A 13400-nucleotide genomic window follows, 5' to 3' on the forward strand; every position below is an offset into this window, starting at 1 on the left:
CATTTTCTAGGTCAAAGCACATGTATGTTTACATTTTTATAGGTATTTCCCAATTGTTATCTACAAAATAGATTTTACATTAGTATAAAAATATGAGGGTCTAAACAGGCTGCTCACACTCTAAAATTCAGCTGGTGTGCGGGGATGACCCAGAGGGAGGATAAGGGGAGGAGAGAGGTGGGAGGGGGGTTCAGGAAGGGGAACTCATGTACACCCGGGACAGATTCATGTCAATGTATGGCAAAACCAACCAATATAATATTGTAAAATAATTAGCCTCCAAAAAAAAGAAAAGAAAATATTATTTAATTGAAAAATAAATAAATAAATAAAATTCACATAGAACCCCAACATGTCATGGTATTAATTTCTGCTTTGTGAGCATACAATGGCATTTTGCCAAACATTTTATTCTACATAAATATTTTATTCCTGGACCAGGTTTATCATTGCCTACTTATATTTCAAGTCATTAACATATTACTTGTTTATATTTTTCTGTGACTTAATTAAAAGAAACTTGCTAATGTTTAAAATAACAGATTTGACTATTTGTCTTATACCTTGACTTACACTATTTCTTCCACCTGGAAAATCTACCTCATTCCAACCCTACATTTCTATGTCCTACCTACCCTTCATGATTTCTTTCAAATGATACCTTCTCCATCTAAATCTTGTTTCTTTCCTCAGAACTCCCAGCACCTTATTTAACCATTTAGAGTTCACATTATATATAAGTCCATGATCAATGGTGACTATCATTATTATTAAACACTGGATCTTTCCAGTTCTATAAATGTTCTTATTCTCTCCTGCCTTCCTTTTCCTTCTTCAGTGGATGGATTGAACTCAAACTACATATTTAGTATTGTGATACTATTTTTATTCTCTTTTAAAATAAATGGTTCAATTTTTAATTTTTAATATCAACAAGTTTAAGTAATATTTTTATTCTAAAGTTTCAGATTCTCAAACAGCAGAAAATGATTTAAGAGGTCTCTTTAGAACTCATAAACACACAATTTTAAAAATTAAGTTAAATCTGAAACATGCTGCTGAGAGTTAATGTGGATGCTATCATATTAAAGGCCTTTGGAGGCAAGCAAGCATAGTTGACACGCCATCAGACCTATTTATAGAGCTGACTCCTTTTTGCAGTGTCAACTGTAACCTTATACTTATTTTAAGCCTCAGTGTCTCAAATATCAGCCTCTACTAGTTGTACAGTTCTCCCTTATTTGATATCAGAGAGCCCAATGGAGCCTTCTGAAGAACCTAGTCAGATTAGCAAAGATAACTTTTTAGAAGTTCCTAGTTTATCTGATTCTCTTTCTGAAGATGAAGAAGTTAAGGCTACCTTCAGACCTGGATTCTCCCCACAACCTAGCAGACGAGGTTCTGATTCATCTGAAGACATTTACCTGGACTCTCCACCATCAGGTGCAAGAAGAGTTTCATTTGCTGACACCTTTGGATTCAATCTTGTGTCTGTTAAAGAATTTGATTCCTGGGAATTACCTAGTGGTTCAACTGATTTTGACTTAAGGAAGGACGTTTTCCACACAGAAGAATATGTTTTATCTCCACAATTTGGCTTGCCTTCTTCAAAAGAAAATCTTATGCAACAGCTTCAAGTACAGAAAGCGATACTGGAATCAACTGAGTATCCTCCTGGATCTACAAGTATGAAGGGCATTATTCGAGTTTTGAATATTTCTTTTGAGAAGTTAGTATATGTGAGAATGTCCTTAGATGACTGGCAGACATATTATGATATATTAGCAGAATATATTCCAAATTCATGTGATGGTGAAACTGACCAGTTCTCCTTTAAGATAACATTGGTTCCTCCTTACCAAAAAGATGGCAGTAAAGTTGAGTTTTGTATACGTTATGAAACTTCTGTTGGTACATTTTGGTCAAATAATAATGGCACAAATTATGTATTGATTTGTCAAAAGAAAGAACAAGAGCTGGAGCCTGAAAAACTACCGGAAGACGTTCCTAATAGACAAATAAAAGGCTGCTTAAAGGTAAAATCAAGGTGAGGATATATCTTACATCATTATTTTTCATAATTTTAATAAAGTGTTTAAAAGTCATTCTTTATGTCACTACTAAGAAATAGCCATGCTGTTTAAAAATATAGTCTTGTTATGTATAAAGCAATGGTGCTAGGCTTTAACAAGGCCAGTGATATTTGAATAATAGCACTGTGTCATCTATCCTCCAGATGTAAGGAAAATATGGGTATAATGTAACAGATAGCACAGGGAGTGTGATATGTATATTTCCTACCTAATGAACTATAAATTGCTTAAATTAAAGCCATGGAATCTAGATTCTTAACATGTAAAACTGTTTACTTTGCCATTTAAAGTATATTTATGTTTAGTATTTTAAGTACTTTTGCTGTACTTAAAGACATTTCTGATGAGCATAAAACTGTGTTTCAATATGCACCTGTTGCTCAGAAATTCATAGACTTCCCCTCAAACTTTTTAATGACATTTAGTTGTATAGGGATGTCTGGAGTGACACATATTTAGTTACATTTTAAGAGCTATGATGACTTTAGTGATAAGCTAAGAGAAGGTACTATATGAGTGGTATATGAATTATCTATAAAAATTTATAATTATAACCAAATGTAACATTATAGAACACAAAGTAGTATAATTTAGTAAAAGTAAATGGAGCAGAATAAAAAAAATGACCCAAGTAGAAATAAGGATATTAGCTTTATAGATTAGAGATTTGGGATATGACCCTTCATTAGTAACCTTGATCTCCTGTTAATTTTAAAAATAAAATAAAAAATAAATGGGTATTCAGTTCTCTCTATTGTATAGTTGGCTTATTTCCATGACAGTAGGCGAGTAGATAAAACATCCAGGAGGAGATGGATGTCTCCAGATCCTCAGAATGTCCCAAAGGAAAATCACATGGCTGTACCAGCCACAGGCAAAAGCTTGATTATTTTCTGGATGGTCCATCCTAACTGTCATTAGACCCAAAGATTCTAGTAACTGCACCAGAAGTAGTGTAATATGAGGAAAAGGGAACTGTATTAGGAATCAAGACATCCAGATTCTAAGTGGAATTAAATAAAAACACAAAGAATTACATTGGAAAATTTTTAATCTCTCATGCTCTAATGCCTTGATCTATCATATGATAATAAATAATAACCACTAAATGTGCTATTCTAATGCATTAATGAACTAAATATAATGTAAGTGAAGCAATTCAATCATATAAAATATTTGTTTTCATTATCCTTTAAAGTAATTTAAAGATTGGTTTACCTGACTTTGTGAGTTATGCTGTCTTTCTTAGTCCAAATAAACTTTCTTAGGTTTTAACTGATGCTATTGAGAAATAATAAAATCATAATCTGTGTGTTAAAATAATTTATGTTTATGAGATTACTCAGCAACATGTTAGCTATGTAGACAAAATATGTTCAACACTATTTAATAAACTAATTTGTATACATAAACATACACATATTAAATACTTTACAAATAAGATCATCATCAGTGAATAATGTACAGGCTGCAACTTGGTCTATATATTAGAGAAAAGCAAAATTAAAAAAAGGCACAGCTGTATTGTCAAAGATCTCATAAAAGAAGGAGTGTATAATTCTGGATTTTTCTGCAAGTTAGAAATGCAGTTTAAAATTATAAGCATTACAAGCTGAACTATGGTAAAGATAGAGGATTCCTTTGATAGACCAAGCTTGACTTGAAAATAAGAACAAAAATGGGTAACTGCTAGGCCTAATCTACCTCAGTCTTGATATTATTGAAACTTCTCCTAGTCTAAGATATGTATAACTGGATATATATCCATACCCACATTTATATTCTGAATAGTAATTGTTAGGTTCATAGCGGACACCATTCAAGTTTTAATATTGCTTTGGGGAAAAACTTGAGAAGAACTAAACCACAAAATGTTCTAAAGGCCTGTAAAGTTTCCTAATGAGTTATAAAAATGGAAAAAATCTCTCTCCTTCAAAACCACAAATACATTTTCTGCACTTCTATAACTTAAAAATGACCAACATAATTCAAACCACATTTTGAAAAAAAAAATGCATTTGCCTCTGGAGAAGGCCTTTTGTGCTAAGTTTCAGTCCAACATGAATTTTTACATCTGATTTATATACCACTCAAAATGGAGTGTATAAAGGAAATCCTGACAGATCCTTAGAACAGCATGTGCCATAATAGAATATTTATACAGCTTTTCCATGATATAATTTATATGCAATGGGGTTTCAAATATTCCTAAAACTCACACAAGAGAGCATTATCAAATTTCTAAATGAATATTGCAGTTGGATTTCACTGTGAAGAATTTGGTTAGGGAAAAATAGCACATCTTATTAGTGTTCCTTTACAAAATGTGTACCCGGCTAAAGCAAAAGTTCACTAACACTTATTTGATCAAAAAAGTTACAGTTTCTAAAATATCTTCCTCCCTTCAAAAGTTACAGAATTTTGTAATTTAATTTAGAGGTCACTTCTTTGAGAAGATAAATGCGGAAGTGAAATATGTGTGAATTTTTACTTCATATATGCAGGTAGATTAATAATAGTATGTAATATAAGTCAGAGTTAGACTGAAAATAAGTCTGTCGTAACATAGAGAGTAGCAACTAACGTGAATTCCTCTTGATTCCAAAGTTAACTTGCTATCAGGGTCTTAGAGCTTGTATCTTCTAAAAGCGTCAAGAATCTCTTCTAATAGGTACAGAATGAACCGTGGGAACACACTTAGTGAGGCAGGATTTCTGTTATGTCAGTCACCCTAGGCATAATGTTTTCTCTATGGAAGATTTTTCATGTCAGAGTTTGAGAACCTCCACATTGATGTGGTTGTCTGATTTTTTTGTTTTTGGTTTTTCTTTATTCTTAATAATCTATCCCCTTTGGATAGAAAGAAATATCTAGTGGGGGAGGAAAAGAGAATTTGTAACTCATAGGCATGTGACCGAGAGTGACCCAGAGGTATTTAATTGCACTGAAAGGCATGCATCATGAGATACTTGATAAGTGTCACCACATATGTAGTACTGGAGTATGTATTAGCAAACAAACCAAGCAGACTGCTGATCTACGTCCCATGTACATTATTTCAAAATAAGTGACCAAAAGAATTAAATAACATTGACATAAGTAATATTAGATATATTAGATAAATAGACTAAAAATAACACACAGAAGCAATATTCCTTCAAAGTTAAAATTTGGGTTTCAGAGATAAACATATCTGGGTTTGAGTCTAAGCTGCACCACATGCTAGCTGTGTGACCTTCTGCAAGTTAAACTCAATACCCCTTCAGTTAATTGTGAATAACAAAGGGACAGTCTTATAGAGATTGTTAGAGATTTCCATAAAATAATACATACAAAGTTTTGGCCTAGTGTATGGTACATAGTAAGTTATCAGAAAATAATAACTCCTGTAAAAAGCTAAGGCTAACTCTAGCTTTAGGTGGATCTGAAAAACCCTAGAGAGGCCCAAACTGTCCAAAAGTTTCTTTTTTCTTTCTTTTCAGAGTTTCTGAAATTTCCATTTTGGAGAGCAATTTTCTTTGTTTTTTTCAGGATTTTAATCAACAAGGGAAACCCACTGAATTGTCAGTTTTCTTGAGATGTGTGTTACCTGATATCTGGAACATCTTAAAGTTGGAAAAGATCTTAATGACTATTAAAATTTTCATGCTTAATAAATAAAAAATTAAGGACTAGATCAAAAGGGTTAAAAAAGGCTTGATTGTGGCATTGAACAGATATTATTTATCCAAGTTAATATTCATATTCATAATATTAATATACATATTTATAATATTCATAATACATATTTTCCCCAGTTAATATTCACTTAATAACTATGTGGCTACAGACATATTATTTTACTTCTCAAAGCCGCTATTTATTCATATGTAAAATAGGGGCAATGGTGCTTGTCTAGTCTTGTGATGATTAAGTTAACATTAAACGAGATTATATTTTTAAAACTTCTAGTAAAGTGTTGGGCACATATATAGCCATCAAAACTCAAATATAATTGCCATGATTATTATAAAATTGTGTTCAACTAATTTCTTGGTTCTTGGACTTGTGTTATTTCTTCTGACATCATAGTCTTCTTGTTAGGGTTTTAAAATTCATTCCATAAGTGTTTATTAAGGGCCTGTGTGTCAGGTACTGTGTTGTTAGGCACAAGGTTGGAAACATGACTCAATGAAGACCAGAGGCCCCAAGGAAACAGTCCTCACAGGGGCTGAGAGCAGAGGGGGTGAGGGGAGAGAACATTAAAGCCAATCTCAGACTCTTCAGGTAAACAAGGGAAGCCACAGATGAAAAATAAGAACCACTTACGTTACATTTTGAGTTTTCTCAAATCTGTGATCAATAACTGATCTTGAGTACTGGCCAGGGGACTGACCTTTTCCGCATATCCTTTCCCCTACCAACAGCTGCTAAATGTTCCCAACTGTTGGGTACACAGACTGACTTCATATGGTCTTGTATTTTATTAAGTGAAACCAATTTATTATTTTAAGTAATGAAATGGCATGATATAGGTGTTGGATGGTATTTATAACTTGGCCAGGTGAATGCAAATAAATTCCTGAAAGATTTCAATGCCAAAGGAAAGAAAAAGATCACTCTTCAGTTTCTGTACCAGAGGAATAATAGAAACAGGCACATTCAAGAATGGGAATGAGAGGTTTTTTAAAGTATGACTTGAAGATTACAGAGAGTTTATCTTTCAGGGTGGTAAATTGTTAAAATGAGGCCAAGGAAAACATTGGAAAATGGTGCCTAATATATGCTCACATTGCATGTTCCAGTCAGAGCTATAGCATTGTGAGACTTCCTTAATTTACACTTAAAGTATAATCTAGAGTCCTGGAAATAGTCCAAAGAAGTGTAAATAGCCCCATGAAATCTTTAGGACTTAATATATTCCATAACTAACCTGTTTTGAGTCCTAACTAATTGTGGAAGCCTGGTCTGTTTAAGGGAGGGACCTCTGGCAAGGCCACATGGAAACATAAAACACAGCTGCACAGGACTCGTCAAGAGGACTGTTTGGAAACTGCCAGCTGGTTGACAACAAGGAGCCAACTAGCTTAGAGTTTCCTTGGAGATCTACCAGGGCTTTGTGGCTTCCTGGTCTTGTGGGAAATCCATACTCCTATAAACCTTGACTTTCCCTAGAGTAGTTTTGAACCTTTTCTGAGAGAAGAAGAGGGTCTCATCACTCAAGAGTTTCTCTCAAGCCCTAGTTGAAGGGAATCACTATAGATGCCAGGCCTCAAATGGATCCTCTGGGATCTCTACGAGCCTAATTTCCCACCTGAAGCCCATCTGCAGCCTGTAAAAATGGAGCGGGGGCCAAGAACACGGGGCCAATAAAGCTCCAGGCGAAAGATGATTGCGAAGTGGGACACAAGTTTTTCACCTTCTTCCAGTTCTGCTGACTGTGACTCCTGTCCTTGTTCCAAGGTTTCACCCCAACAGGCCAACAGGAATAGTGTAAGGGCGAGTTACCTCAAGGGCAGACACCTGAAGTGGGCCTGACTGCCCACTACGTTGTCAGACTTAAAAGATTGTACAGATATAGGTATATGTGTGTTTATATGTGTATGCACACATTTACACAATACACACACACAAAAAACTCCTCTTCTTAAATGCAGACACCTCCAGGATGGAAGGGACTATACCTACCTTATACCAAATTAAAGCCAACTGCACAAATGGGCTTTTAGTTTGGATTGAGACAATGGAAATGGATAATTTTAGAGCAGAGAGCACTATGGGGTACAAGGCAGATTTGAGTACAGAGTTGTGGTAAGAGCTTCACAGAAGCAGGAGGACCCAGGGGGTCGGGAGTATGTGTGTATATTTGGGAGGGAAGGAGGATTCCAAAAACAATAAGGCATATTGGAAACAGTATAAGAGGTAAAGCAAGGCATATTTGGGCTTTCATTCTTACTAATTAGTAGCTGTATGAACTTGGATAAATTACACTTTGTATCCATTTTATTCAGATATAAAATAGGGATATAATTTCTACTTGGCAGAGTTGCTATGAGAAATTCATTAGCTAACATATATAAGCATCTATCCCAGTTGCTGACGCTTTGTAGATAGTCACAATGGCATTGGTGATAAATTCCATATTTTAAAATCTTGTAAATGGCTAGTCCTATGACCAAAATTAATGGAGAAATGTTTTTTCCCCTCAATATCATTCCTGCTACCTAGACCCAGGTTAGTACAAATCCATAGTTTTGTAGCTCAGTTGGTAAAGAATCTGCCTGCAATGCGGGAGACTCAGGTTCAGTCCCTGGGTGGGAAAGTTCCCCTGGAGAAGGAAATAGCTACCCACTCTAGTAATCTTGCCAGGAGAACCTCATCGACAGAAGAGCCTGGTGGGCTACAGTTCATGGGGTCACAAAGAGTCAGGCACGACAGAGTGACTAAGACACACAGTTTTAGAATTATGGATTTTTCAATAAGTTTTGGGGCACTAACTAGGGAAACTAATATTTGATAGCATTGCTACTATGGGGGAAAAATGATTCCCAAATTCCAGAAACTTCTGGGCTCCAAAAATTTTTGGAACATCAACCAGAAACTAGGTATTTTTTAAATGAACTACAACATGTTTTTTCCTTAAGGTAGTTCTTCTTAAGATGGTTCTTTTGGACTAAAAACTGAGTTGGCTATACACAGTTTCATCTTATCAACTCTGTATATATATATGAATAGAGAGTGAAATTTAATTTGATATAATTTTTTCCTCTAAGAAGATATATTATACACCTTTGAATTTTAATCATTCCTCTGCATTTAAAGCGTTTTCTGTATCCCACCACTGTATAAAAAGAAAAGGGTCCTCCTTTTATTCTGCTTCTCTAATAACTTTTCTTGGGTAACTGGCACAGTAGTATTATTATCTATCATATAAATAATACTTCAGTTTCCTGTTAGTATAGTGGTGAGTATCCCCACCTCTCATGCTGGAGACCAGGGTTCGATTCTCCAATGGGAAAGCACTGGAAACCTTTTGGGCTTCCCTGGTGTCTCAGACACTTAAAGACCTGCCTGCAATTGGGAGACTCAGGTTCAGTCCCTGGGTTGGGAAGATCCGGTGGAGAAGGAGATGGCAACCCACTCCAGTATTCTTCCCTGGAGAATTCCATGAATGGAGGGATCTGGAGGGTTATGGTTCATGGGGTCGCAGAGTCGGACACGACTGAGCAACTAACACTTTCACTCACACATAAATAATAACTGGTTTTGAAACCTGAATCAGAACATACTGCTGTTTAAAGATTTTATGACAAATAGAAATAAGTTGCCACGTTGGACTGTTACACAGCACTGTTTAGTAACAGAGACCAACTGTTCATTAGAAAAACCTGTCTTAGGAAATTTCATTGTTCCTTCCCCTTATAGTTACTCTGAAAACAGTCTCTCTGTGTTGCATATCAGTGCTAGCTATTTAAATTACAACTAGAAATGGGATTCAAACATCATAAGACAATGATTTGTCCTGTGTGCAGCTGTGGATTTGAATTTCATTCACCCCTTTTGAAATTTGCGAAGTAAAAAAGATCAAAATATCCCCAAGATTTAAATCTATAAAACATGCCAAACTGTAGATGCTTTTACTAATTATGTGAAACAGATTTTATAGCCCATTTAACACTGATGGTACTCTGCCTATTTTACAGAATTAAAGCATGATACAAAGCTAACCTATTGATGATTAAATTATAAGAAAAACCCCAAACTGGTTTTCACTTTTAAAAATTATTATAGATGTCTTCACACAATTACAAATTACATAGAACTGCTTGGGTAACTTTCAGCTTCATAAGCCATATAGGAAATAAAACAGTATTTTTTTCATTTTAATAATATCTCCTCCTGGTGATTAATCTTAAAATAATATATTGTTGCTACTTAAGTATCTTGAGTATTTTACCAATAGAAAAATCTCACCAAATTTTAAAATTATATTCAGGCACAAGCAGAAAAAAAAATATGATCCTCAGATATAATCTTGAGTATGTATATAAGACTATTGTGTTTTAGTATAAATGAAATTTTAATCATTTTTCCCAATGCACTTGATCTGAACAGTCTTCCTTAAATTGTACTGTAGAAGAGGTCATCTAATTCTATCCTTTGCTTTCAGGCAAAATTATTCTGAAAACTACCCAAACCAAATGCTTATAATATTCTCTTCTTAAACATCTCCTGGAGAGTTTGTATTGTTTAGTAAAGTATTCTATCAGGAAATTCTATATCTTTCATGTAGTCATTCCTGTTGTTCTATGTCTTTAATCTTGTCATTTTTAATGCTGATTCTCAATTGAAATAAATGTTTGAGTTCCTCTTTATACTTAAAGTTAGAATTACACTGTTTATGTGACTGATTTCTATTTGCTATGTCAAATAATCTCAATAAATTTAGATCTCCTCTCGAGTTCCTAATTATTAAACTAATAAGCTAGTTTGTAGCGTTTCAATGCAAAAGTCAGAGAAGAAAAAGATCATCACCAGGCAGTGAATGATAACACTATTATAAAGACTGTGTACTGCCAGAACCACTGTTATCAGGGGAAGCTGAATGGATTAGTAGGCTAGCTAAGAAGCACTCCCAATCCTAACATTTTTACCTTTGAGTCCTGATTATTGAACTCCTGTTGAAGTCAGAGAAGGAAATAGAATTTATTTTACTAAATTACAAAATTAAAAGTATTTCAGAGGATCATTCCATTTATTCCTCATTCCTACATATAAAGTCAGCTGTATTAGATTTGTTGAAGCTCTCTTAGACAAATAATGAATAATTTTGAATAATCGTTACTATTTTATAGAAATCTAATTTTTAATACAATTTTATTCAATAATATAATTTTATGAGTACATTGAAAAGAAAGCTTGAATAGATTTATAAAAGTCAAATGTAATATTAACCAACTGAAATTTAAGCTATTTTAAATTTCAATGATTAAATTTAAGTATCATTTTGTAGAAAGGTTAATACTGTGTCTACAAACAGAAGTCATTTGAATATATGTTAAAATTATTGATTCTGTGTCTATATGTGTTTACAATTTTTTCCCATATATGATTTTTAATTGAAGGATAATTGCTTTACAATGTTGTGTTGGTTTCTGCCATACATCAACATGAATCACCTATAGGTATACATATGTCCCCTCCATCTTGAACTTCCCTCTTACCTCCCGCCACGTTCTATCCCTCTAGGTTGTCACAGAGCTCCAGTTTGAGTTCCCTGAGTTATACAGCAAATTCCCACTGGCTATCTATTTATATATGGTGGTGTATATGTTTCCATGCTACTCTCTCCAAGAGTGTGTTACAATTTTAACTAAAAGATATTGTTTGAAGGAATTAATATGTACCGAGTATTGGCATAGTCAATCTAGTTGATAATGTATTTATTAAATTAAACATGTGTGTGCTAAGTCGTTTCAGACATGTCAGACTCTTTGTGATCCTATGGACTGTAACCCCTCAGGCTCCTCTGTCCATGGGATTCTCCAGGCAAGAATACTGGAGTGGATTGTCATGCCGTCCTCCAGGGGATCTTCCCAACCCAAGGATCGAATCTGCATCTCTTATGTCTCCTGCATTGGCAGGATTCTTTACCACTAGCACCACCTGAGTTTCAAAAATTCAAAACAAGTCAACATATACATAAAATGAATGAATAAAATAATCACTTCAGCATGAAATTCTTGAACTTCCTTCATATTTGTCTATACATTCAATATCTGTGCTGATCTTCTAACATGGGAGAAAGAATAAGCAATTTTGCCCACCTGCATTCAAGTCATCCTTGATGCATTGCTTTTTTGGTGGAAAGTACACATATATGTACATATGAGCTTTTCACTTTTCACAAAGATAGAATTTTCCAGTATTTTATACTGTTTGTATTAGTAATAATGCCTCATTCAAAGCTAACTTTGGCAAATCAAATTAAGTTTGAGACCATGGCAGTTATACAAATATTCAAGGCATTTATTTACAAATATCATAAAACTCATGCAGTTCAGAGCTACTCCTATGGCCGGTTTATTCATGCTAGGCAACTTGCTTTTGCCCTTTCATGGTTTTAACAAGCTTCCTTAAAACTACCCGCATTTCTGGCAGTATTTTCCCATAGAGTAGCTACTCCCATGATGCAAAATAAAACAACTCCTTAAATAAAAGGGTTGATGTTTGCCATGTTTGCATCTGATGCAATTTACAGGCAAAGAAATTAACATTCAGTGCAACTTTACTGTTTATCAGATAATCTTTAAGGAAGAGGACTTTTGTCATATACCCCTTTAAATGTTTAGTCACAGTGTTGTCAATACTACCTTTACAACAGTGGCATTTCCCTGCACTTTCAAAAGTTTCAGAAACCTTTATGTGTGTACCATCTTCCCGATTGGACTGCAAGGTCCTTGAGGTCAGTGATGATATATTAGTTTAAGCATTATTCCCCACTGTGACTAACAAAGGGTTTCATGTGGAAAAGCTCTAAGAAAAATATTGATTAAATATGATAACCATAAAGTCTGATAAAATCCTAAAGTATTCATTCTGAATAATTAAGGAATGAATTATGCTTATTATAACATTAATGATGAGTGGTTTTATTGGTTTCACAATCTTTAAAACTCAGGGGCCTTCTGGTCATCTCCATCTGGATACCCAGGTGGCAAATTAATTCCCTTATGTCCAAAATCAAAGTTACATTTCCCCTTCAATCCTAATCCTTATTCCTTTATTCTACATTTTGTTTAAAATCATAGACATCGTTCCAGTCATGCAAATAAGAATTGTCAACATAAGAAGTGATGAAGTGATTTCTTTTTTGACAACTCCTATTAATTCTGCACTCATATTCTATTCCATTGCCACAGAAGTAATGATTGTGCATTTGATTAAAAATAAACATTATTTTAAAAATAAAGAATAAAGTATACAAAAACCATATTTACATATTATAAAAACAACAGATAAGAGGGAAATCTATCTCGGAATATTTGCATATTTGTTGCCTAAATTGACTCAAAATTGAATTTAGAATTGAACATATCACCCATATTAACATCTTGTAGTCAGTCTAAATTTACTTTCAGGTACCAGGAAATCAAAGAAAGATCAAATTGAAAAATAAGTTAATATAGTCTACTACAGGATACTAAAGGATCATTCAGTCTTCCCTTCTTTCCTGTCTTCTAAAGAGCTGACTCATTTTCTTTGGGACACTTTGGACTGTAGTCTGCCTGAACTCTCAGTCCATGGGATTCTCCAGGCAAGAACGCT

General features: G+C 34.2%; 1 protein-coding gene across 2 annotated transcripts in view; it reads left to right on the forward strand.

The window, feature by feature from the left end:
- The first annotated feature begins 1222 nt into the window (after positions 1 to 1222).
- PPP1R3A (protein phosphatase 1 regulatory subunit 3A) overlaps positions 1223 to 13400 on the forward strand; it is a 40265-nt gene continuing 28087 nt past the window's right edge. Inside the window, exon 1 of one of the 2 annotated variants that reach the window (XM_088834540.1) lies at positions 1223 to 2047. In XM_088834540.1, the coding sequence (XP_088690666.1) occupies positions 1260 to 2047 (788 nt within the window). In that variant the 5' untranslated portion in view covers positions 1223 to 1259. The remainder of the gene's footprint in view (positions 2048 to 13400) is intronic. The other variant, XM_055420843.2, reaches the window with a different exon arrangement.

Source organism: Moschus berezovskii, chromosome 3, assembly GCF_049115385.1.
Source record: "Moschus berezovskii isolate FMDL1 chromosome 3, NW_MosBer_1.0, whole genome shotgun sequence".
Classification (NCBI taxonomy): Eukaryota; Metazoa; Chordata; class Mammalia; order Artiodactyla; family Moschidae; genus Moschus; species Moschus berezovskii.